The 27,996-nt window shown below is 41.5% G+C and overlaps 2 protein-coding genes across 2 annotated transcripts in view; one reads left to right on the forward strand and one right to left on the reverse strand.

The window, feature by feature from the left end:
- The window catches only part of LOC145433625 (protein FAM227B-like), an 86,501-nt gene that overhangs the window by 33,075 nt on the left and 25,430 nt on the right, over window positions 1–27,996 (reverse strand). The gene's annotated exons all lie outside the window — the stretch shown is intronic.
- LOC145433626 (uncharacterized) lies at window positions 12,851–27,960 on the forward strand. The gene is made up of 3 exons (XM_080310773.1): window positions 12,851–24,436; window positions 26,445–26,551; window positions 26,676–27,960. The coding sequence occupies exons 1-3, from the start codon at window positions 23,584–23,586 to the stop codon at window positions 26,883–26,885; spliced, it is 1,170 nt and encodes a 389-aa protein (XP_080166899.1). The 5' UTR covers window positions 12,851–23,583; the 3' UTR covers window positions 26,886–27,960.

Here is a 27,996-nt window from a genome sequence, read left to right on the forward strand (position 1 = left end):
GTTTTGAGATACTGATTTAGACTAAATATCAGTAATGTTGTACGGCTGTTGCGGGCGGACAATGACATAGACAGTGAACCGTCAAAAGCATTTCAAGATTCCGAGCCGTCGCAGGTGTGTATGACTTGTGACGTAGTTTCACCTGATAGTCGGCCGAATTCAACCATGTTTACCGAGCAATTATTCCCGTTTCCGTCTCAAGAATAAATGATTACCGGCTATAAAAGATTATGAGGCATTGTTTCTCAGCCATTAGTCCGGCCAGCAACTGCAAAAGATATTGTTCCTACCTAATATCGGTCAATTACATACCTGAAAATCCTACGGTATAGTTTCCACATTCTGATGTGTCATTTGTATACTCAAGAGGCATTCAAACTACCCATTTCTTGTGCTTTGATCCGTTTCGATGAAGGTTTGATCTTGCATGGACCGGTAATAACGCTAAAGTACAATTAGCTACGCTGTGTCGGCCACATATAAGGAATATAGGAAGGTACTGAAACGCCAAAGAATGTCCTGCTGTTATAATGACAATGAAATAAGGAATAGCTGAGATGTAATATGCAACCTAGAATCTCTCCAACAACAGAGTAAATATCTAGTTGCAATCTTTTCGAAGAGTATCTGTAATTCTGTCCACGGTTGTCCAACGAAATTCAAGATTCCAAGTCTAAACGGTACTGTTAAATCAACAAATCAATCTTCTGTTACATTGAGGTGAAGACAAAATCCTTCAGCACAGTACAAGATGTTTGACTAATCTAATATCCACGATTGTCACTCACGCGTAGCCTATCATGTATAGCCTCATCCATTGGCCTTAAGTTAAAATACCAATGGCAATTTTTGACTAAAGGAATTACTGATACAGGAGAGGCGTGTGGTAATATAAAGTCGTGTTCTGTGACCGGCTCAGCGAGGTCCACCGTAACGCCGGAGTCGAAAATATACGATCGAATAATTAGAGAGATTCTAACAACGATCCGTTCGAAGCTATGCTCTGCACTGCATAAACACACTCCATCTACGGTTGTGTCTACGCGTTGTCTTGGATCTATTATGCGCGAAAAATGTCACACAAAAAGTTCCCATATATTTCACCGCGATTAACTCAAAATAGTACTGTCCAAGCTGGCGAAAAAAAATGTGCGTCTTAATTAGGTTTAAGCGCGATTCCCCCGTCTTACAAACGATTTCAACACAGGGTTGCGCACTGCATCGTGACCCACGCAACTTTCCAAGAATAGTCACAATCGAGTGAAGTGACCAAACTCCAGCCCGGGAATGCAGGAATGCCTTGACGACATCATGACATAACACCGGCTGGTACAAATTTTCCCACTACAACGATACCCATCAAGTATAGGGCGACCGAATACTCGCAAGCAGGCACTCGGCGAAAAAACGCTAATTTGATTAGGTCGCAATTCAGAAATTACACGGAGATCAATATGTAAGCTCATTACGGTACATGTGTATATCTACCCTAAGGTGTGTATGATTGTAACGTTTCTTATTCTTAGAAGATACACCATGAAACAATAAGTTAAGGGCACTTCGTTACAGATTTAAACGGCGAATTGGGTACCGATGAGAGATCGGATAATCACTTCATTTCAAGAGCTTGATAGAAGTTTGAAGTACCGGTATTACGCATACTCCACTAAAAACAACTAAACACATTGGAGTAGATTCAACTACAGCGGGAAGAGCGATTGCGTTTACTATAATGATGTAAGCTTAAGAGGAAGATCGGGAGAAGTGTATACAGATATATACACACACAGGCCATTTTCGACTGCAGGGTATACGTCAGCGCGCGTGAGTCATTAAACAAACTACAAGGTGTCTGATGGAGTCGAGAGGAGCCAATACCATAACCCCAAACGTATCGCGCACACAAGCTCAGAAACAAATGGGAATTGGAATGGTTTGATAGCCAATTATTGCTAGCGATATGGAAGCATTGTTGGTTACCAGCCAACAACGTCGTGATTCAGATATAACTTCTAGACAAGCCAAATCATCCATTCATTCATTTCTTAATTAATCTTTTAAAATATCTGCAGCATTGTGGTGAGGCAGGAAGGCGTCAACCCCTACCGTTGCTGACTAAATAACTATATCAGTCAGTCGAATAACCGTATTAGTAACGACGTTGCGGAAGTTGATGTCGCATTCATAATTTCAACCAGGCGTGAAGGCACAGACAAATCAATGAAGTTGAAAATCCCGAGATGAACCCATGAAGATGGAAGATGGTGAATCTGCTTGGTTCAGTACTCAGATAAATTCCCGCTTTACGGCAACCCCTACGATTCTTGATAGCGCATAAATGCACTGGGCACCGATCAAATCATATCCTGTAGTCACGTGCCGACAGTTAACTGTTTTGTGGTGATGGTTATCTGAACACATCTGATAACGTCGTGTATATAGTCTTGCGTGCGGTCATAATCGACAACGATAATTAGCTTACATGTGTCAGATTTTGCGGATGCTATCGGGTGAAATTACGACTGCATTTGACTCGGGATGAATATCTAAACATCGGTAATCAGTTAAAGAAAATTCAAGGACGTAGCGTTGTTACCAATTTGGGCATTACATCAAGGAGAATCGTGGTAAACGTGTTTTTGCATTCTAGCAAAAGCATGATCATTAGGTCTGTAATGATCGCCGATTTGATATGAAGAGATGAAACGGAACAATGTCAAATTTTTAATTAGCATCATTACAACGACTGAATTACACTAAATACATATTGTCTCCTAATTAATGAGTATAATGAAAATGGATTTTTGGGAAGAGTTCCGATCGCGGCTGAGCTTGTCCAACATTTTATGAAACAATTTATTCACATCAATCGATGTCCTATTTTCAAGTTCACGAACCTTACATAACAGAGTAATAGTATCAATAGGTGGTGTGATGTCACGTGGTTAAAAATAGCAGCCCGCGTCAAGATGGTAACCAAAACCAAAGCAGATGCTCCGCCACCAGAAGAGGCTTATGAGAATTGGGGTGTATTAGTGTTTCCTATTTTGTATATACGAGAGGCCAGCGGCGATAGCAAACTCAGTTAAGGGCGCGTTCTATAACGAGTCCTGATAATGAACCTGCCTTCGTAAAGTAATTGGTGGGTAATGCAAACTAGAAGGATCTGAGTCAGAGTTGGGCGATAGCGTGGAAGAAAACCGTAATGCACAAAGACAGCATTATCCAATTTACCCGAGTCGATTGTGAGCGAAGTGTCAAATGTTTATATAACAACAACTAACGTCACACACAAGGCGAGAATATTCATCCGCATCACACGGTGCAGATTGTTATTACCAGTTGTTGCTGAAATTTTGAATGGGTCGCAAGTGTACAATCACAAAGGATTAGGATTCAATGTCACCATAGAGAACCCCTTTGTGTTCTAGATCCTTTATTGATGTCACCAAAGCATTGGCGTGTGTATATCAAAAATATAAAACACTCAGCGACAAATCTTTGACTAAGTCGGAATAGGGGTACATTTCCGAGTGGTGAAACACAATCCTCAGCAGATCAATTAGGGCAGTGAGTTCAAGACCTTTTTCCATTTCGGTGTTTTTGCGTGTTCGAATATAATCGCCGAGGAGAAGAGCTGATGATTGTTTTAGCACCATTCTAAGCCACGGCTTTTCTGAAAATTGCGTCACAATCGTAGTGAAGTAATAAGCTAGTCTTGTTCCCTTATGTCACGATGTACCACGCTGGAAATCGCTTACTTCAAATGCTTATTTTGAACGCCGAGGCTGAAATTGATCTATTTTCGCTGCCAATTTGCTTTTTACCAAGAATAAGAAGTGGAGATTGCCCCAACACAAAAAGCTGGTGATAGTGTAACAAGGTGGATAGCGCCTTAGATAAGATCAACATTGCGAACTTCCATTTTATTCGTCGTCCTTCTAACCTCTAATAATCACGGCAATCTTGATGCGCTCTATTTTGTTCGCGATTCGCACAAAATTGCTGCCATACAGGAGTAGATTCTTTAGGAGAATCTTTGCCTTTTCGTATTTATAGACGAACCGAAAGTGATACTTTAAAGAAGAGGTCGGAAATTGCTCGTTTGCAGCCAAGAGAGATTGGAAAAGACCGGGAGAGAGCCGGAGAAGTTGCATATATCTCAATTACGAGCAGGATTGCTAATGATGCAGAATCTCATTACCGCACACTTACCGCGTTTCATTAGCACTCACACGCTGCCGGCGACCATCTAATGGGAAGGAATAAAAGGAAAAATCGCTTTGACGCATGAATGACGCATGTGAAGGGAAGGGCAAAAGTGGTTAAGGCACACACACTATCAACATGGCAACAATCTATGTGTTTACCAGACTAATCCCATTAAGTTACGTCACCGCTATGCGGTGAACTGTCGACCGTGGAAATCAGATTATAGAAAACTCATATATGCAGCGACCCTGGCCCAGCGACACAATACCCGATTATATCTGCTCTATATCTCGCAGCTCGCACCCCGAACGACACACGTGGCGAGAGGCATGTTTGCGTCAATATACGCCAAGACAATGGGGAGGTGTACGGCTGCACGGTGTATCAACGTGATTCGTTGAAGACGGATTTGACAAAAGCTTTGAAAGTACACGCACCTCAGCGTCAAATGTCGTCATTGTTACGTGGCAAGAATGACGCAAAATCGGAAGCATTTACTAAAACATTCCGAAATTCTTTACTGGCAAATATTTACTCTGATTATTATGGAAATGTTTCTTAACCTTTTTCTAGCGCGGACCCCTAAAATTGTTTAGATGGTTGCGTGGACCACCTAACCCGAATGGGAAAGCTTATGGCTGAAAAAGGTCATCACTTCCGTCATAGCCTCATAGTACCATCTGGTCGAGTTATTGCCTAAAAACCTATTTGACTACGAAACAAACAAACAGACAAAATAGGGTAGGTCAATAATAAGGAAAGGTGTCATAAAGAAGCTACAAAATTTTATCATTATAGCTCGAACATTGACCTTTCATAAACCCCTAGAGCTCGACTTCGGACTCCCAATGAGTCAATGGACCCCAGATTAAGCAGCCCTGTACTACGGCATTTTGTTGAGAAGTTTGTGATCTTATTTAGATAATATCGGATATGATTCTCTGAAATTATTTTATTCCAAGCAAAAGCGATGTCAGTGAAAAGATATTAGTGAGTTAGTGAAATTATGTTATCATTTCATTGCGACAACTGCACAACAGCAACCAAAAGGCATAAAGGAATGGATCTATAGCCGCCTGGCTATTGTTCATAGTTTCCACGATATTACTGTGAAGTAGGGGTTCTAGTCCGAGAAAATATAATTTTCTGAACTGCATAACCACGGTTACCGTCGACGTTGAACAAAAATTAATCGCAGTCAAAATTATGAGTAGCTTAACTACGAATGTTGGAAAGCTGATGACTAAAAAAGGTCATCGCTTTAGCCCAATCACGTCATCAGTACCATAAGGTCTATTTGGTGCCTTAAAAGCTATCTAAAAAGTCATAACTTCCGGCCAGTTCGGCCTGTGTTGAGCACTGTAAATATACAAGAATGGACATAAGGACAATCTAGTTTTATAAAGTTGCAATTTCAACATTGCCCTTTCACGAATCCCTAGAACTAGTCCGCGGACCCCAAGGGGTTTATACTAGACCCCAGTTCAAGAAAATAACCCCTGTTATAGAGTTTCCTTTCTGCCTACACCCATGGGTAAGTTTCTAAGGATATACTAATATGAATAACTTTTCAAATGTAATTTTTCTAGTAACAGCACCCAGTCTGTTTCCGGTGACACAATAGATATAGTAAATACACATCGCTGAAAATGTGCGGCCGTCCGTATGGAACCGCGGTTATGTACGTACCCTCCAATTTTCTCGGGTATCTCGATTGAAATCATAGAAATAACAAAGTACTTATTCCGACGCGAACAAGAGCTCAAAAGATCAGATTTGTCACAGGTCACCAAAATAAAGCAATCGAATTCGATTTACACCAGCGCGTCGGTCCGCATATTTCTCACGATAAATAAACAAAATCAGAAAAAAGTCCATTAAGATCGTGTTAATAACACGGATCAAGACATCTCATTAGGGAACGTATAATTTGCGATGCGCATTAGCATCGCACAAATGGTGGCGAAGACCAGATCTCCCAGTAGTGACATCTAGCTTTATGATATATTAGCTCGACTCTCCAATTTCAGGCTTGACATAAATGGGTGGACGTGGGCAAAAAATCGTGATGGATCTAGGCACGTCTTTTACAAGCGTAGAGTATTTGAAATATTGGTATACGAGAGGCCGATTTTAAAGAGCGTTCGAATAATACGGACTAGCAATAAGAATCATAACAAGTTTGATATTTAGTGTAACCGAGACCCAACCCGAGACATCTTAGTAGCGAATGTGTTGAAATTTACCACCGAAAACATACTAGAAGTGGAGACGGTCTTATTTGGATACCTGGCCAATTCTAGATAATAGCGCACTCATGCGCAAAAAGAATTTGCATAATTATCACGCCTTCCAAATTCAAATTGGGTACCAATCAATTTGAAAACTGAAACACTTGTAATAGAACGTCGCGTTTTGTGTGAGAGCAACGCCCCGATATTCCAGATAAGATGTCATTTGGGAATTCCCGGTCGTTGGGACGCTATAGCGCTCGAGACATATTTGCAATATTACATTCAAGTGGCACTACAGATCGACGCCCGACGCCTTTTTCTCTTAAGAAAAAGTAACTGCCGTTACGTCACCGCGGCGCTGCGTCATAGCAGAGTCGAGTTGTTTAGTACGAATGGTGTCAAGGATGGGATACGAAAGGAAATACCTTCTCACCATACCCGGCAATGTTTGTTTTTGTTAGCAAACACTATAAATATAAAGCATAATACCTATATACACGATACTACAGATATAACACGCACAAACGTGAAAAAAAATCGATTTACGTCAGAATTAAGACTCCCAACTCCCATCGGCTCATACCCGCTAAGACTGCGCTCGGCACTCGACCCTCGAATTACGTCTTCAAAAGTCCTCGAGACACTTTCGACTGACGAGGCCAAATCTTATCGCGAACTGCGAAACCACGAGCCAGCTGACGGCGGGCGTATTACGTGCGTTTGAGGATCGCGAGGGCAGGTGACTGCACTACAAAACTGTGATGACGAAAACGTAACAAATTCCGTGAGAACCTTTAACAGCGAGGTCAATTTCGCGCGGCGCGGGCGCTACAAGCCGCAGCGGGTGGACATCGATTTTCGTAATACCGTAGCAATAACGGATGGGTGGCGAAAAGTGCGGTGGCGGGCTATGTCCAATTGCCCATCTGGTGCAACACAAATGGGCTGTCGGTCGAGTACGACTTCAGAAACCCTTCCAAAGTGTTGGGGGTTTATCAAGACTCCTCAAGTCCTCGTTGCATAAGATCTGTGTCGCACAAAATCCTAGAAGTGAGCCGTGCTATCTATAAGTCGATAGCACAGAAATAATAATAATAAGATCGGCCTGGTGTAATTTGACCACAGATGTCGAACCAACATGAATGCAAAGCAACAACCAAAACAAAGGCGGATTGTAAATCGGGCGAGTCTGAGGCCGGAGTTGCCGAAAATAAATCGGCGCGCGGTAAGGAGAAAGGTGCCATCCAAACGATACAGGACATTGTAAAAAAGGATCGAATCTTTTCGTTTATACTTTATCGGGCTACACGAGGCGATCGCTGTCGCGACAAAAATACCAACATCGTTTTACGATCGAGAGAGATAAAATTGAGATAACTTATTCGCGAGTCAGGCTTTTAATGAGGGCAGTATGTTGTGAGCTTTGGATTTTTGATTTCTGACTTGTAACGCCAGACAGTACCGGGGAGGGGGGATGAAAATACATCTGTTGCAGATGCACTGCATTCTGCGGGCTGCATCTGTACCGAATGGATGAATCTACAAAAAGCCAATTAAAGGTCGCTAATATACACTGGCAAGCGTAATCCACCTTTTGCATTTTATTTATTTATTTCAGCGGTCGCAGCAGAGTGAGCAGCAAAAATATATGAGCTTCGTGCTTGTAACGAATACACGCGTTGCTGTTCTAATATTCAGGGTGGTTCCACTAGATCAGTTTACACCCTGGGTTGCATTTAAAACAAAATCAATTTAAAACAAATATGTTTGAAGCATGATATTTGACTGTTTTTTTGTTTTGTTGTCTTGTTAGCCATATTTTCGAGGGTTCCACTTCCAACAAGGGGCCTACGATAACTTAAGGCATCGTAGGCCCCGTCCAACACCATTCCATATCGTATACGTCGACAAAATGTAGTGTAAGTAGTCCAAAAGTTCGTACTACGTTTTTCCGAAGCTATTTACACAATCATGTCATAGTTATACAACTTCTGAAAGACAAAACATTTTGGGGGGAAATGGCATTTGTTTAAAACACTGTTTAAATGGTATTTGTTTTAAAACACATCTTGATATCTTATTTACACCTGGTCCTTTAATGATTCATAATATAATTTGTCAACTTTTGGCGCGGACCATTTTCGTTTTACGCATTTGTAAGACACCGCGTACGCGGCGAATACACGCGTGGTCCGAAATCACGCGTAGCAAGCCGAACAGAATAAAGTTCGGAACAATTTCACCTCCAAAAATGAAAACTATTCAAATCATAGGGGTTGGTGTATAAATTCACTAATCGCGACCGTGGATATATTTAGGTCGCGATAACGGGGTTAAAATATGTGAATTGTTGTCTCACGGAGCGAGTGAGATCAATAGCGTAGCCTACTATACCCCGTAATCATTGAACATTGAATTATCATACAAGCCCAGCCTTTATTTAGCGTAATCAAGACATCTGTAAGTATACAGCTTGCCCCGGCACTCTTCGAGCAACTTTGACCAATGATGACTTGCAATGACGCATGATGACTTGCAAATCCTAAACATGGAGCGCGATCAGTGAAGATTATGGTGAATATCCAAAACGCGCTACTGGAACATGTCATCCGCCGGTTTCCAAGGCTCGGAAATCTTCATTGGCGGGGACCTAAACGACCGATCGAATAGTTGCAAAACTGCAAAAACTGTTATTCCCATTTATATACAAATTAAACCCAGTGTGGCGGTCTTAAAACTACATGAAGATTAGCAGTATTAATGCGCGATCGCTAATTCAAAATATCTATGATCAACAGTTACTGGTTTATAAAGATAGCCCTAGCCCTAGGTCCACTGCTTCAAGACAACATCCTCATCTAATTCTGGCGATCTACGCAATCGGCTTTATAGTCTATATTGAACCATGACAGGATGTAGGACAGGAATATGATAGCATGTAATTCACGGATGCACAATGCTCATTGCACAGTATATAGAAAAATGATGTATAAGCAACGAATCTAACGCAAAATCCGCTGCGTTATATCCCACAACTGGTTACATGCTGGCGGTGTGCTGATATGAATCTAGTATTACGTAACGTATTACGTAGCTAAAGCGGCCCGCTTTGCTCTTTGAAGATATCAGTGACAAACCACCAGATAGGAATTTCAAATTATTGTGCATCCGCACGATTTGTTCAAAAGCCATGTACCGAAAAGCGACGCGCCGTACATTTAATAAACATTACATCCGCTCAGACCTGTTTCCGCTTCATTAATGTAAAGTTCGTCCCTTGAGCAAGAAATTGCTGTGATACGCAGCTCACGTTTTACCCACTGTGATGTCCTTCTATGGCGGAGTGTGGGTGATATCATAAACCCCTCAAATGATTCACGATATTTTAGCAGCATACTGTGATCCATACATAATCCGACTTTCTCAACTGCAGACAAGTCCAGGAGAAATGAGAGTTTATTTAAAGCGTGCGTCGACTTTAATGTTACGTTGCCGGAATCGTTAATGCCGCTGCAAATCTAACGGCGAGATGAACTGAAAATAGTCTCGCCGTTACAAAAAAACAGCGTCCGTGCAGTGACTGTAGACGTAGGTAATACGAACACGATACCGAAGCGACTAGTCATTGCCGTGTTCGTGTTCGGAAGGCCTATGCCTGGCGGAGGATTAGCATTATCGAATCAAAATCCCGGAAAATCGGTATCATTACAGCATATCGAAGACATCTTTAACAATGAGCAGTGTCAAATTATGGGGTGATACCGGTCATGGCAATACTGAAATAGACCGCGCCTTCTAAATCGAGCACGCACAAGGGCTTTCGTACACTGTTTTGATTTCAACTTCGGTAAACAAACTCACGAAAGCCAGTCACACTGAGGCCAGCCTGAACTCAAACGGCAGTGAACAATGAGCATGCCGAAGCCCAAAAGAGAAAAATGAATGGAATGGTCAACTCCACGATTTCGGCAATTATGGCTATATGCACAATGCACATGGATGTTAACACACTAATATAACGTCACCCCCAGCAAAGCCGTCTTCTATCCATCCATATATACGAATTACAGCCCGGAGTTGCAAAATTTCTGATGGAAAGGAAAGCACGTGCTATGCGCCGGTTGCGCTAGAATTAGCGATTTGCAAGTTGATGACAAAGTACGAAATCAAAACCACACGATCATACAAACACGACGTTGTTAATCTACCGGGGTTACGGATTGCATTACATGTGATTTGGGTGGAACAGTTCAATGAATTTGTCGCGAAGAGATGCCCCTGCTCGTATAGGCTGCTACATTCCGGGGATAATGTCAGGCAGTACACGTAGACATCCGGAATTGCTTGTTAATCAGATTAAGACTGCAGTGATGGCGCACTAGTGCGGTTCGGGATGTTTCGTCGACATTCACCACGCGTGGAGTACTGGAGATGCAGTTACCGCATACCGGAGTTACACAGTCAATCATAATTTTTCAACTTGATGAAAACGGATTTTTCGATATGGGTTGGACTTACTATAGTTTTGCGAAACAAATTTGAGATTTACGTTGAAAGAATACCGAAGACCTTGAATTTTGATCCACCTCCGGATACGGACGTGTATTAGCAAACGACATCCAATCAATCACGGATCCGATTACGGGCGTGGATTAAAGGCTCAAATTCGGGTACGCGATTCGTCAATATGGAATCAACCAATCGAGTATCAAAAGACAAAGACTGTCGGCAAAGAATGCTTCTCTCTTGTTAGGAGAAAGTAAAAAGAGGGTTGCATGTGCATGTGTGTAAGCGTGTTTCAACAGAAGATAATCACAGCAAATTCGGAATAAGTTCAAGTTTAACACAAGGCGATGTGATTATTGAAGCGGAAAGACATATTTACAGACAGACGTCGCCGTCAGCCAACATCTGCACCCAGATCAGCTAAACGTGGGAAATTCGTGGGGTTGAATGAGCGGATGCAAATCTGGAATTAGAAAATGACAGTTTGTGAAAGACTAAAATGAAATATTCGGCGCTTAACCGATATTGAGCGGTTCACGTGTACGGTACACGGCAAATACCAGCATACAATTCCGTAGTGCAGAGGTCCAAAACAGTCATTATCGAATATTAATTTGCCGAAAATGGCAGCGGGTTTATCCAGTGTTAGTAACGGGATATCCTCTTTTCACTTGGCTGGGCCGCTGGTGATCGATGCGTACACTGCAGTACGCCGACACTTCAAACCGCAGGTGTATAGCTCAACAGGTAGCCGACGCAACAAAAAGCAAATCACTGTCTATCGACTGACCTGTCGTCTCACAGAGACGCGCGTTATGATTTATTCCCTTTCAATGAAATAAATTATTCAAATTTCCAATCGTAATGGAATTATTGTAGCTATTGTTCCGAACAGAATAGCGGTCACATGACCCCATTTGCTGGACAGTATATAAAAATAACGAAGCACAGGCGTACGCAATTATAAAAATAGAAAATCCGATAGAAATGACTCAAAGACCCACTATGTGACGCCGAGATTATCACTTTTGATTGACAGCCAGCTACAGCCAAGTTTCGACTTTCAGCACCGGGGTATATGATGTCCGGGAAATCCGTCAGCGCGTGGCTCTTAGACCTTGGACCCGGATAATCACAAATCCCGACCGAATCGGGGACGTGTCCCGTAAAGTGGAAACATTAGTTCGATTACTTTGATAATAATGAACACATGGTGACTTGATTCGTGACATTCGATCTACGACGAACATGTCTAAAGGAGGACACATGATATATACGCGCACTGTGCATCAGGCGTCAGAATCAATTAAATTCACCCTTCGAAAGACTATGTCGTAAGTCTCAAGAAAAATTGCTGATCATACCGCAGCAGCGCAAGCGCGAGTGAAATCATGAGGTTCGGCTTTTAAACTTTCAACCCGTAGTGATATGAGGAGTTATTTCGTAACCTACATATCACGCGGCGAAACATCTTTTACGTTTTAGATTGCCGCGACCTGGTGGCACTATTTCTTATCGGCAAGGGGTCGTTTCGGATATTTACAACTAGAAAGCAAGTGGAGCCAAACATAGGAGCAGTGACCTATACACTGGAGCGTTGACAGCAAACAACACCATGCGCGCGCAGCCGCGCATCCAATAACCTGCGTGGGAAACAATATCGGTGTTGAGTTTCAGGAAATATGACACAACCGTTATTAGCCGTGTAACTGCAATGATTTAACGACCCTGTTCATTAATTTCGGACCATTGATCAAAGCGAGTTACTTTCGATCAGGTTATATAGCCCGCACGAAACGATTTCGAGTGAGTTTCTTCTAGCAGATTTAGTCGTTTGATACATTTGCACACGAGTTTTTAAAGAACAGAATTTTCATAAGTAACATATTTGGCATTGTATGCGATGAAGCGTTTGAGTTCAAATGGTCAGGCTTGTAGTGCTGTGCAGAAAAGCGCTGAAGACGGCTGCAAGGTTGCTTACCAGAGTTCGGAGATACAAAAAAGCGAAAATCGTGATGCGGAAGATAATCCAATCATTATACCAATGTGATGCAAGAGTAAATGGTATTCGCGGACTCGGTATATGCGCGGCGGTCATGTGCCATATACCGACGTTGATAATAACAGGTATAGGCCGTGCGTTACCAGGCAGTTGACGGAAATTAGTTCGAAGTATAAATTATGGAATGAGTTTGAGTGTGTGACCATGACCATGTGGAATCCTATTGATAATCGTTGCAAATGTGATTTACAGAATCCTAACGCAATGGACAGGTGGTGGCAGGTATGCCGAGTACAGTAGTGTCAGGACGGAGTTATGGTAAAACGAATATTATATTATAGTCGGTTCGACAGGAAAGCCGAAGTTCGAATTCAATACTTTCCATGCTGATTGCCGCAGGAGTTTTACTAGAGAGAGAATAGTGATCAAACCGACATCCCGTAACAGTTTCCAGTAGCAAAATAAGTATATTTTGTGGAGTTATATTTAAGTTGCTCGGTCATTTATACATCGCTTCTGAGTTTGAGTATGTTCAATGTTCACGATTGTCGCATTTTGCATTTCGCAAATGCGAATCCGCAATCCATGCACGTAATGGATGATGTACAGGGATCGTATTTTAAGCCCATTCGACACCGTAGAATCAAATCATATGAGCCAAAACTCCTATGATGTTTACTTCCTTATCCATGCAGAGTTGAGAAGTTCCGTTTGAATTACAAGGTTATTGTTATCATAAGCTCATTAGGCAATGAATACAATGACAAAGCACACCACAACACGGGCCGCTTGAGCTGTGTCAGCAATAGTGTCGGGACGGTGTGTATTCTGCTAATCCAATTTTATCTTGAGAAGTTCAAACGAGTTGTACAGGGAAAATCCACGCTATTCCCAAAGCTCTAGATTCTGCGATGTGTGCGAGATTGACACGAATATCGCGAATGAGATTTCATGCTGACATAAAACCAAGGAGATTTAGACGGAAGTGTCGCCGGGCCGGGAGCACCCCGGAGATACAAAAGCGCGGAAAACGCGATGTCTTATCGAATTTTGAATGCAGGTAGAATGTAGCGATTGTAAATAGACTTGAAATAGCCAATCAATGCCACGAATCGTAACGAGTGTTCATAAGATGTTATAGATATTTCGCAACCAAATGTTCTTTTACATCATGGCGATCGCCATTGGAGGGTCATTCGGTTTCATTACTGACGAATCAATACCTGAGCAGAAGTCATGCGCAATCCTACTAGTCACGGTCGCGTTTGGCGAGCATATCACTTTCTATTGACGATTTTGGGTTGAAATGAGATAAAACTTTGAGAGGGACGCTAGGATCAAGATAAATGGCCGTATAAAGGTCAATCCCGTGGACGGGCAAGGCGAAATAGCACTGGGGATGCAATGCGCCAGAGTCTATTGACGATTCTCGTAGTTCGAGGCTTACTGAATTTATATTACATTACAAATGACTTGGAATGTGATATGGGATATATGAAATCGATTACAACCACCACGTACCATAGTCATACCAGGGGCGTGATATAGATATATATATGCGAATTTTAATTGCCAGTTTTCAACGACCAACGGGTGTGAATTCTAACACGCCTAAGAAGGCGTGGGCTCGTTAGATCAGTTCTTAAGTTTTACAACGGATTGTGCAGCAAACGACACCAACATGTAGTCCGGTGGGAACGATTAAAACATCTGAAACAGACCCCCGTTTCACGAAGGATACTCGCGTTTTCCAAACGTCGCTTGACGCTCGGTCGTGTACTAGCGCGGCACGCAAAACTGGCCTGTAGTTTGATTTACCGGCATTCCTGATTGCATGGATTCTGGTTAGCATGAATCGTGCCAACTTGTGATGCCAATCAAATGATCATATCAGATGTCATCTAAAAGGTCGTGTCGATCGCTCCCTATCCAAAACCGAACAATGTATGAGCGTTTTGCATGGATTGTTCTCCATATAAAAATGTGTTTCTGTCTTTCGCTACATTTGGCAGAAAATATGATCTTGGTGTCTGTATGACAGGTCAATGTAGGTATCATTGGCTTCACTAAACGTGGCGCCAAGACCAAAGTAACTCGCTTTCGAGATGATGTTCTAGCAGCGCGATGCTGGATTACTGGCGTCACCAGACCAACAGCACCAGCAGAGATTGAAACTCTCCGCCGCAAATGAAACCGAAACGGCGCTATTTCAAAATAAAATCCTCCACTCGCACACCGCTGAGTGCGCAAGAACTAATTACGCGATTTATTCATACAGTGTAATTAGCGCCATGAGTGGATTAAAAGCGTAGATAATCACACGGGCGTTTAGTAAAAAAGGGTTGCACTATGTTTTCATTAAGTCGCTCATCATCAAAGGTTTAATTATGATTTCGATTGTCGTAGCCATGTTACACACGCCGCTGCGACGGCGGTGTGCGTAAGATTTGCGAAAGCAAGCGGATGTCTGGATGTGTGAGGAAAGTCGAAAAATTCTAACGCACCGAAAAGAAAGTTTTGGAAGGTTTACGCGTATATCGCATTCGAAATAACAATTTTTCAACGGATATGAGCGTTGGGGCGAAATCACAAAATTATTCGAATTAATAGCATGTTAATAATGTTTATAATAATAAGTGAGCGTGATATTGAAATTGGTTTATTCACGTTGATCCCGTTTACAGCAACATACATCCCAGCAGTGGCATTATCTATTCGATGCATAATTATATAATATAATAAGGTGTATATACATTACAATCATTTTCACATATTATTTCGGAATACTATCCCGCAGATCACTACTCAGACAGTCAATTTCAAGTCTGCTTAATTTTTAATAAATGGGGAGCGGCGGTGGGAAGCCTGGTGATTCCAATAGAACATAGACAAACGGCAATCTTCTGGGAAATATTTAAATATACTTGTAAAGCGTCCTATTCCGCGTACACTCCATTAAAGCATATTTCAATTCATATTTATGGGTTACAGAAATTTAACAACATACCATAATGATATAGCGTCACCTCTAATGAATGGAGAGGTGTAGGCGATATTTTAGGTGTTTGATCGTCCTTCTGACGTCATGAAAAGGGATTATTACCAGTACAATTTTGAAATTATGATCATTACATAATTTCTTAATAGCTCCTCAAGAAACCGCATGATTGGCGCAACTGCACTGAGGCAGTAACAGGACTGCCTTTCATTGATTCCGCAAGAAAGGTAGTCACATCAAGCTTCTCTTTGCGATATCTCTTAAATGTGGGCTATGCCGCGCTGTTATGTACTGATGCAGCAGAGAAACTGAACATTGAAATAGGATTAATGTTTGTAAATAAATTTTTCGAGCATCTAGTTCTGCCGAGCCTGTTGCAAGGTACAAAAAGCGGACGCAGTCGCCAACGCAACATAGACGCGACCGAAGCAGCAGCAACGCATATTCCTTGATATAAAATTATATCATAGACAGAATTACCGGTTTGAAAATTGGGTTATTTATTTCGCACGCCCGACGGTGGGCCTCGGTGTTCATAAGTGTTGAGAAATATGCGAAGACCGCAGATTCAACAAGATGAAAGGCCGATATGTTAATTGATCGCCCGTCTATTTCTGTCAGTCTTTATCAAACGTAAAACTTCGTCCCATTTATTTCTAATTAATTACACGATTGTCGACAATATTTTGTTGGATTCGTTCAAATATAGAATAGAAGGAATGCTGCTGCAGAGAAGGGATAGGAGAAACTATTCTTCTGACTTCCAGGAGTTCGAAATCGTAAACCAGACACGGCCCGATATGAATTCTTCCAGAGTTAACAAGATTTGTGTAGCTGAAGTGCATATTGCATCTTGGGCCCTCTTTCAGATAATGTAACTTGAGCATGAAATAAAACGATTTAAAAGAAATCTCCTGATTTTGTTTGACTCCCAAAATGAGACTGTATATGCGATCCAGAAAGTATAAAAAAGCCCAACGCGAAATTTTACTTTAAATCATTGTTTTGCAGATATTTCAGGCGTTCTATCCTTTTGCAACCTCGTTTGTGGCGTTATTGTAATCAACAAATATCTTCCACAGTCACTGTGTCTTCTTATCCAACTGATTTCGAATTACAACTTATGCATTGGAGCTGGAATACTTGCGCGTAAAGTCACCAAATAATCGCCCGTATTATAAATCTAGCTAGAGCGTCATTGGCGGTGTGTTGCGGACGTTGGCCATATCTAAAGCATACCTCAGAATCAGCGAATAGACGATTAGATTAGATTATGGCAGATAGAAAGCAATTATACGCCTACCACTTTTAAGAGCACGCGCCAGTAACCGGATACGTGACGACGATAATGCGATCTGTGATGACACCGGCATATCGGTAGCTTACCCTTACCCAATGCAGTTACTTCATGATATATCAACGTATAGACGGAGGGCCGTTGGCTTTATTGCGATATATCTCCGTTACAAAAATAACATTTGTAAATCTGCCGGTAATGTCTCTTACAAAGAGGTTTATATGCTGCGCGACAGAACAGTTTCGCCTTCGCACATATGAGATGCATAGCATTTTAGCATTAACTGGTCAACACCGCGGTAATCACTCTGAAGTGTCTTCCGTCACGCAATAAATATTCATTTATAGTTTCCGATAAAAATATTGACTGTGAGCTGGAGTGAAAACTGTCGCACGCGAAATTCCGAATCCGTTACACGGAACGGGACACAGAGGGCGCGCATTATAACAAATATAAACGCAATAGATGTGCTAGGTATAAAGGCGAATACTTAGAAACGATGAACCCCGGTAGCATATTTATAGATATTATGCTTAAAATCAGGCGGCAAATGCTATTAGCTCAATCATGCAGAGCACATTATCTTCTCCATGAGTCACTAACAACTAACAACACTTTTGAGGTTCGAATTACTTTATGCGATATATGCTGGGATCTCATCAACAGACGGCGATAAAAAATAGTCTGAACAAATGCTTTGTGTTAGTGTCATCGATTGATCTTGCACTAGTAGCAGAAATAAACGGATTCAATATTTTCAAATTGAAAACCACACTCCTCTCTGACTTTCATTATTATGTTAGCATTGGAAATCAACAACGATTTCCAACCGAATACATGATATAATCAAAACGGAGACAATTGACCGATATTTATTACAGGGAATAATTGAGCGTTGACGAAAATAAGGCATGTGTATATATGGGACGTGAACGGAATGCTAAAGAAAGGTTGCGGGGTATATAATATATATAGACAGCTATGCAAAGAGATTCACAAAGAAAAAAAGGATACGTTCTTTTGGCACGGTTGCTATGAAGAAGTAAAATCTTAAAGATACAGTAGATGACATTGAGCTGTGTCTAGTCAGGAGGATGCGGGAGTTAGTTGCCGCAAATTCGCTAATTATCTCGAGGAGTCCGCACGCAACAGTTACCCTGTATCACTGTCGGAGGAAGGAAAGTACTTAGAATATCGGTGTTTTACCAAGCAGGTCACATCAGCATTCAGCATGCATTTCTTTAGAACACTAGAAGTACTGCAGCGTCACGGCCTTTAATCTTGCGCATATAAATACGCGGCGATATGCATAATCTGTGTTTGATGAAGGCGAAGAAAAGAAAATACTTATGACATAAGTTTTTACAATGTGCGAACGGCTGGAAATTTAGCGTCTGTTGTTTGCGGCTTCGTAACTTCATTGCGTCGTTCCCTCTTCATCACTCTCATTACAAACCGAGAAAGCCTGCTGTAAATTCTATAAACCAGCTCCGCCCGGACGCAACAAAATACTTTGAGGGCTTTCGCATGCTTTAATCGTGCCATCAATCAAGTGAAGAAACGCTTTCTGACAGTTTTCGGGAAAGGGCGATGTCATATCTTGCTGATGTGAGTATATGATCTAACGCGATTCGAAGCTAGACATATATCTAAAATACAGAAAAATGAAAATAGCACTTACGAAACAAGCTGATGCTATGTATGTATCGTGAATCCAGATGGGGAATGCGATCTTTCGAATCGCGTTTGCAATCAAGGGGCAATGCGAAATAGTTCGTTGATATTCAATTCGGTCATCTGAGATAATTGATTGGGTGAAAGTCGTGTTATCGTGTTCACAAAATCAGCAAATATCGAAATGAAGATAAAAAAAGAAGTATAATACCACAGATAAAAATACCAATGCCAGATTGTGACGTGCGACTGACAATTCTCAAGACTTGTAGTATGGCATCATATCAGCGAATGAAGTACACGGTTATTCACGAAGGATAAATCCTTAGTCGTTATCAAGCAATGTACATGGTAATCAAACGATGATTTTGGAATGAAACCCGTAGCTTTCAAACATAGAGGTTCCATGAACTATCAAATTCTCGGTTTCGTTTGAACATAACCGTATATATACGTAAACGTACGTCGCGGAGATGGAGATAGTAACTTCTGGCTATTGTACATATATTTCCTCTCGAATAATTAACATAAAATGAGCGCCCGCGTGAAAATAAAATTCGCTAAACTAAACACGCCTATAATTACATTTAGGCAGAGAAAACGAATTTGATGAATAGCCGTACACACTATGCTGTCTAATTAATGCAGAAACCTCCCTTGAGCAATCCTGCGTTATAAGATGATATGGTAGAGGTGGGGTGATGACCTTCTTGTAAACACATATTAACCATACCCATGCAAAATCCCAGCCTCCATTAAGAGAATTAAATCCAGCTCAGAAGCTAGGCTCAGCAGCTTAACGAGTTTTAGTAGACCGAAGTAGCCTTTTGACTAGTAACGATAAATCATATCGATTCCTGATGAAACACCTTCGTTTTCGTATTTTTTATATTGTAGTCTTCGTGTAGGTCGTTTCGCTTCTCATCGCCGAGATAATAAGCACCTTTTTGAGTTTGTGTCATACACAGAGTTTCAAGTTCGCAGTCCAGCACGCCAGCACGCGAGAAGGCTATGAATGTACGTTAAGAAATACTTTTTTAGAATCGATTCGTTGTGGGTGAAGAGATACAAGCTACAAGCGATTACGACTTTTGTCTCTTTGACTTTTGAACAGGACAGGGAAATTTGAATACAGGTACGAATATTTACTGCAGGCAGCAGCATTTTCGTGACAAACATTTGTTCACATTTGTTCAAACTTGTAAGACGGTTGTCATAACAAACATGTCGAAAGATTACAATCGCAGCGTCCCGGTATACATGAGTGAGATTGGAGAAGCATCATGCACCGGTGATTCATTTAATGGCTTCAAATGTACCGCAAAATATACTCATAGGCCGGCGCGCAGATTTATGTAGGTAAATTTGCTGACTAGGGAAACGACAGAGGGGTGCAAAAACGCAGTGATGCGGGTTTGCGGGTGTATAGATTAGTATGAGGATGTTATGAGGATATGCAATGCCGCATGTAGTCTGCTTCGTTCCTCTTTTATATGCATTGGTTCCACGTGAGAACGGCTGTTTTACCGTCAGATTGCAAATACACTAAGCACTGGCTCACCAAATAGCAAATAAACTTTCAGCCGCACATTTGGGCGTCAATAAATACACTTTACGGTAAAGTCAGGGGATACTTCGGTACGCTATAGACTCGTGACAAAAGCGATTTTCATCAAAAACGCTATCTTGGCTTGGGGCTTGCCATTGTTTCGAATAAATTAGATGCGATTCATCTCCTGCTGCAACATGCTTGACTCGAATGTGATCGAATTTATTTTCTTAGCAGCAGCAAACTTCACGCGGTGTTGAATTATAATTAGTCCTGTTGATGTCTCATAATATATATATTAATTTAGTCCCATCAATTAAAATTCAAAAATTGAAGGGCACGAATTGAGTTGGAACCAATGGCGTCGACGGTGTGATATAAACGCGTGGTGGCACATGCCTATTATATTAGAAACATGTATTTACGGACACAAGACATGTATAACGATAAGAGCGAAAATGGCTGTGTTGATGTCCACTTGGAAAATAGCGTGAAACATTTGTACTAGGTGGTAAAATCAAGGAGAAAATGGATTTTGATTCGAAAAGGTGTCTCGTCTCTGACCAGGTAAGGGCCGAGTCTGGATTAGTTAAAGGTGGGATTATGAAAAATAAATCTGATGTGTATGCAGACTGTGAAAAGATTTGCATCTATATTCCGCCGATTTCATTGAATTTCGGGAATTGCTGAAAATAAAATTATTTCTGGCAATTGAGCATGAGTGTCATAATTTAAATTGTTGATTTAATACTTGTTCCGTATGAGAAAGGTCTTGATAATCAAACGATGAAATTATGTACACCCGCTTATCATGCAATTCGACTCGATAACCACCACCAGTAAAGTTGATATTAGGTGCTCTGAAAGGTTTTTAGAAGATATTCCATAAACCTCACTTCACTTAACTACCGCAAAGCCACAATTCCATTTCATCTTCGCCGTCCATACATTTTAATGGGATGTGCCCATCCATATAGAAACGGTGTCACGCAAACACTGGCCGATAATCGGCGCTTGCTCGCTTGATTTTTTTTTCAAATTGAAAAAAGAAGAAAGTCACAAGTTTTGAGTAAGCAATAAAGATTGGTCATAGCATTTGCCCTAAATATTGCACTCAATTCCGGATTAGCATGGATTTGAAAGAACCCGGTTAAAATTAATATTTCAGCACAATATAAATCGATTTTCTCTAATCAAGGAAAGCGACGTTTCCTGTAATTATAGGATATGGATACCGAATCATAAATGGTACGCTTTTTACGTTGGCGATTGTCATGTGTTGATTTATCTGAATTACAATACCTATATCAAATGCCACGCTAGAATTACGCGGAGGCGCTAGAACTACCTGCAAAGCACGCGCACAAAAGGGACTGTCCCATTGAAATTGAAGTAAAAGTGGCTTTTGGTGTATCGTGAATCACTTGTACCATAGATTAGCGATCTTCAGTAGTGGAAGGTTGTTTACTGCAGATAATTCATTAATTAGAATCTTCAAAAGCGTTATTGTTCACTGTTCAGTGCTATATCATTGTAGATATTCCTCGTGTCGTCGAAACAACACGGCTATTCTGTTCATTCACGCGCTGATTTCGGCAACGAATAAATGAGATATATAGAGAATGGATTATGAAACTCGCCGCCATCAAATAATTGACGGACACACAAGATAGAGAATATTCCGCCGTAAGTCATGCGGTGCAATGTCGCGGAAAATAGGAGCTATAGAAAAGAAAATCCATACCGCGAATCATTATGGGGCATGTGGATAGCACTAGAAAATAGTTATCCTTGCGCTATCGCGCACAAGCTTGCCAGAACGGGTAGTGATAGACAGATCGCGCGATTCGAAACTCACCTTTTTAACCGCGGGTCAAACAAATAAATAAAGTTACGATTATCATCAAGAAAGTATATATGTATGACTCTGATGTCTCAAAATATAGATATTTATTAGATATCAGTCGCGTTGCGGTTGAAAAGTCCGATTTCGGGAGTGATATATTCGTTACATATGAAAGTTATGTATTTTCTCAAACTGCATAATGTCTGCCTACATGTTATGAGTCAGAAAGTGGATATTCAAATAGCTTGAGCGTAGGATTCATTCTTATCCTGCCTTTTCCACGAAAGACAGACGCAGTGTAGTAAGCAAAGTTGGTATATAGCTGACGTGATAACGAGCAAATGAGAAAGAGATGATAAATAGTAACACCTCTAACATACAACTAATCTGCATCCGATTATAGAAATTTATCTGTATATCCGTCGGCTACTACATGCGAATGTGTAAAATGGCTACGAAATAATATATATGGGCCAATGTATTGTGTGGATATAATCATATAATCCATTCGTCGGTCGCAGCCTCGCGTTTGAGCGAGAATAGAGCGTTTGAATCGGCCAGAACGCGATCTAACGACCCGAACGACCAACTATCTCTCCGATTCCGACTCTCATATATTTTTGATATCAATGATAATTGTTGTCACTGAAGTGAAACTCTCGTTAAGTCTCGTAGATACACGAAATCTGGAGGGATTGCAATCTATACAGTTTTTCCAATTCCCAATAAGAAAAAAGAGGGAAAAGATGTGCGAGTATAAAAAGGAGGAAATAACGAGCGTCTGATCATACGACTGCTCGGTTTCAGATGAATATAGCGACCGGCTCGAGACCACACCGTGACATAGATAACAAAACAGTCGAACGTAGAAAATAATGAGTTTGGTTGGGGCGCCATGCGTTATCTCGTATCCGATAGAAATTTTTCTTCTATGCTTATTATGAAAGCGGTCGGCATATACGAGCAAAATCGAAAATGGCGTACTTCGCCTTGTTGCTATAATGTTACGGTCGTTGTGTGGTGCTGATACTTTATTTTATATGTTTGGCTATTTTTATGCATACAGAGTTTAGGTGCGGGTATGCAATCATTTTAGGCCATTTTTTTATCGTGAGGCGATTAATCGTTTCACCGCTCGGTTAAGGACTCGGCTTATAGTCATGAAATTAGGATGAAGACAGCGGCTGCTACCCTCAACTTGAGAGCATCTCCACCATTCGCGTCGGCATGATGTACTGATAAACGCGATTTTGTATCATGTTTTGATGACTTTTTCAAATTTTCAGAACAATACTGATATATATTTAATGTCGACAAGTGTCTTGGTAAAGTGTCCACATCGGACGGAGACTTTGGCAACGCCACGCGAGAATACTATTACATTGATGACGACAAATATGTCGACGAACCCACGGAGGGGTTCCACCGATGCGGGATGTAGCCACGCTGCTAAAGATATTATCAAGAATCCTGCCATATTAACCGAACATTCTTCGAATGCAAGTCCGACAGTAGCTCAGCGCGGGGTAGCGATGGGGATTAAAACGTGTTCTTCGACGAAGCCGGCCAAGTCGCGGCAGGTTTCCGTTTTCGGGAGCTTGCCGAGCGAGGGAGTAACGGCACATAAAACCCTATTAAAACAACTTCCATCAGACGGTATTTATGCAACGGACTCGACGGTGCGAAATTTACTTTCGCGCCGGGCCGGGAGGTATTGCAAAGGTTGCACGATACAACAAAAAAATATCTGCGGCGCTAACATCTCTTCAACGAACACTGCAGAATCGACGGGTAGCAAACGGACTTCCTGCGTTGCACATCGAATGTCGACACGGTTCACAGTGTTAGCGATACTATTTATAATACTCGCGACGTATTGTGACGCGTCGCCGATAAGTTCGAAGCATCGGTCGGCGAAATTTTCTTCAAACTCGACCTCGCATTTGACCAACGGCACGCGCCGGACGCATTCCTCGCGGCGAGTAAGCAAGCGGGGCATCGAGAATTTGATAAGCCACAGGAACCCGAAGAAACTGTACAACAATAAGATGGGGGTATACCTGGCGGTTAACAAAAAGGGCAGAGTCATCGCTACGAAAGACGGCAATGACCCAAACAGTGAGTATCTGGTTTTGATGTTTCGATGTGCTGATAACTACGAGCGGACATTTGTTATTTGACGTAATACGCGCGATTATGCGCAAATGTATCGAATAAGTCAAATGTATGACATAACAAGTGCAGCTCGTCACAATAAACAGTTCTGTCATGATGTTCGCTGTCGCATGTGACACTAAACGATTGAGTTGTCAGCGATAAGCAGTCTTCATCCAAACAATGCCTCTCCGGTATCGATAAGATCACAACGAATCGCGGATCGCGGTAGTAAATAAATTATAGAAAAGCTCCGCTGTGCACAATGCTTCGATAGACTCAATCCAGCCACTATACTCACAAGCCAGGGGCGAGGTAGTCAGCTTATGTCGGCGGAAAAATAAATGATCGTATCACGATGAAAACGATAAGGATTGTGTAATTACTGGATTAGTGGTCATACTAATAGATCACAGCGGAGACTGAAGTGCGGCCATTAGCTACACCAAGGACCATACTAATAGCTCGAGTATAGACTATTTATTATCACCTCGACCATTCGGCTTCTATACAACCGTTACAGTCAATTGGCGTACCTTGTTTCGCATCCAACTCAATGCAGGTATTTCATTTGGTATGGCGATACACACATCGCGTGTTATCATATTGCTGGTAGTTGCTATGATACGAGAGTAAATAGGGTTATAATATGTTTAAATCCTCACTAAGCGGGCCAAGCACGCGATTGGTAATCACGAGATTCAAGAAACTAGTACACACGGATGATACAACGCCAAAATTCATATAGGGAAGATTTTTACGGGTACCGTTCTCCTTGATTGAAGAAACAATAACGCGCAATATTATCCGATTCGGGTTTATTGAGATTTAGGGCACGTATACCGCAAATCGTTGTTGCCGAAAATGAAAGCAACCACCTGCATTCGACTTGATCCAAAGGCAGCTTTTGAGCTGCAGCCAGATTCGTCTCGAGTACCATTCTTGCAATGAAATTCGGATTTAGGGGATTTATTGAATCAAAATTATTCGTTCCGTTTTCCCACGCCCGAGAGTTGTAATTAGGAGCAAATCACAGGTGCACCCAAAATAGCGCAAATAGTATCGAAACAGTCAGATATAGTACGCATCTGGAATACAGGAATGAAGACAGCTTTGTAATGGAATTCGAATACGTTTTCGAATTGATATATTACCTTAATTTGATTTGATTTGCTTCGCGCCTAAACGCAACAACAAACATACCGTTGAGACACGTTCTAGCAATTGTCGAGATCCGCGAATTACGTAATGCTGTTGCGAAGGTTACGACGAATAAATATGTACTGTAGATTGCACGTCTACTCAGTGCCGTAATTAACTGCCCGTGCCCATCTCCAACTCCCATCTTTCATGCGATAGAGGAGACAGGTGGTCCTAAACGGCGAAATCATGAGATTGTTTCGGAACAAATACCGCCGAAAAAGGACATGAAAGAAAATGCAACGCACGAAGTGTTGATTTAATGTATTAGTATTAGTAAGGTATTAGGTAGACTGGAACACTACATTACCCGCATGCTTTATTCAGCCGCGCCCGATGGTAAATCTTAATGTTCGATATTATCTTCAAATGATCACTCCATTGAAATATCAGTCAAACTAATTGAGCCCGAGGCACGCACCCTAAACTGAGAAAACCCAGAAAACAACCTGCATTGGTTTGCTAAGTAGCGAATCATACCAGCAACGCCCTGTTTATCACTGCGGGTTCATGATATATATGGCTGCGTGCGAGCGGATCATGGGGCCAACTTGCAGTTTACAGGAGCGGCTTAACTTCGGCATACATCAGTCTCATCCTTCATATTTAAAAAATCATGACTGTACAAAAAAAGGGAACATAACATATAAAGCCACACGCAACCCTCAGTTCGGTTAAAATGAAACAAGTTTAATCTACAACAGCTTGCTCTACATCGTACAAGTTTATCTAAGTGCATGTGCAGTCTCATGAATGAAATTTCTTATTTCAGCACATCTCAAGTTCGACTCGCCAAGAAACGGATACGTCTCCATTAAATTTAGAAGTAACAACAGATATCTCGGCATGAAGCCAAGGAAGAAAGCACTGTACGCGTCGGTGAGTAACCTTTTTATATGAAAAGTATGCTACGACTGTAGTGTACGAAGTTGATAGGACGTTATGCGCTGTTGAGATGACCCAAAACATGCAGCATTAGTGATGATGAATTTTTCTAATTTAGAAACACTACACCGATGAATGCTGCTTATTCAAGGAAGAATATGACGCGGACCAAAAATACTTCACCTACATGGGACCCGCGAGCACGAAAACCAAGAAGAAGAAGAGGAAAAGATCGAAACCACGTTATGTTGCGGTTTTCAAAAACGGGAAAGCGAAAAGATACCACAAGAGGCATAAATCCATCTTTTTCACACACATGCCAGTCTAGACTAAACGCTGAGAACGAACCACCCATTGGTTTACCGACACGCGCAACTGATCTGCTGCACAAGAGCACGGATGGAGACACACGCACACACACACAAACGTAGCTCTAGCAGGATCCAACGCAAGATGCCTACTAGTCCACGGACGTGTTGAGACGGTCGCACTAGTGACACGCATCACAAAGGGCAGTGAAATATTACTACAGTGAAATTCTTCAAGCACAACGACACCAAGATAAAGCTTGTAACGCACAAGTTCAAGAATCTATCAGCTCAACAAAGGCTCAGCACTGACTCTATTAACGAAATTACAACGGGTCTAAATCTGGCCCAGCAGAAGTCTTAACAATTACCAGTCCCGCATACTGGACAAAGACGCAACGATCTCGTCAACGTAACCTTCCAGGCATTCCAATACTACAGACCGGTACCGTCCGGTTTCACGCCTTGCAAGAGTCCCAGCGAAACGGCCGAATCGTATAGTTTCTATGAGGCGGCTAGAACAGGCATGAGATATGTACATTGTACGATCTGCCGGTATGAAAGGAATTCGCGTGGGAAGGAGACGGAGACATTTCAACACATGTGCACTACAATAATTTTGATGGTATTCAGAAGAACAAGAAACACCGCCGCTCATTATCCACGGTCACTCTTGCTTCATTTGGCGGGTTGGCGTTGCCGTGATGATTTCAATACTTTCGAAATCTCGTCGGTGCTCGGCACCGGAACAACAGTGAAAGAACTACCTCAGAATTTTAATCTAACGCTGTTTCGTAAAAAAATGCTTCGACCTTTCGCGCAAGAGTTTACAACGAGAAGCTCGACACCATAGTTGCTATCGCATAATGTAGCTTGTACAGCACAAAACGATACGAGTTTTACAACTTTGATAAAGCCATCTACTAATTTTGACCTATCGTCGTTTTTCGATAATGCTACAATGATATTTCTATTTATATGAACAGCACAGCTTTCTTCAAAAATTATAATTGTATTGATTTATCATTTTTCTTTCAAGTTGCGTCGCTATCATAGATTTTATAACGAAATAAAATAGGTTAATTTAATGGAAAATCGGTGGTAAATTTTTTAAGTGCTCCTATGGAAACA

Source organism: Botryllus schlosseri, chromosome 2 (assembly GCF_051294905.1).
Source record: "Botryllus schlosseri isolate E-star chromosome 2, Bs_hap1, whole genome shotgun sequence".
In the NCBI taxonomy this organism is placed as follows: domain Eukaryota; kingdom Metazoa; phylum Chordata; class Ascidiacea; order Stolidobranchia; family Styelidae; genus Botryllus; species Botryllus schlosseri.

Excerpts from the sequence above, each read along its gene's own strand:
- LOC145433626 (XM_080310773.1), top strand. The coding sequence starts at position 23,584 with ATGACTTTTTCAAATTTTCAGAACAATACTGATATATATTTAATGTCG. Across the intron at positions 24,437-26,444 it reads AGACGGCAATGACCCAAACA|CACATCTCAAGTTCGACTCG; the intron begins GTGAGTATCTGG and ends TTCTTATTTCAG. Across the intron at positions 26,552-26,675 it reads AGAAAGCACTGTACGCGTCG|AAACACTACACCGATGAATG; the intron begins GTGAGTAACCTT and ends TTTCTAATTTAG.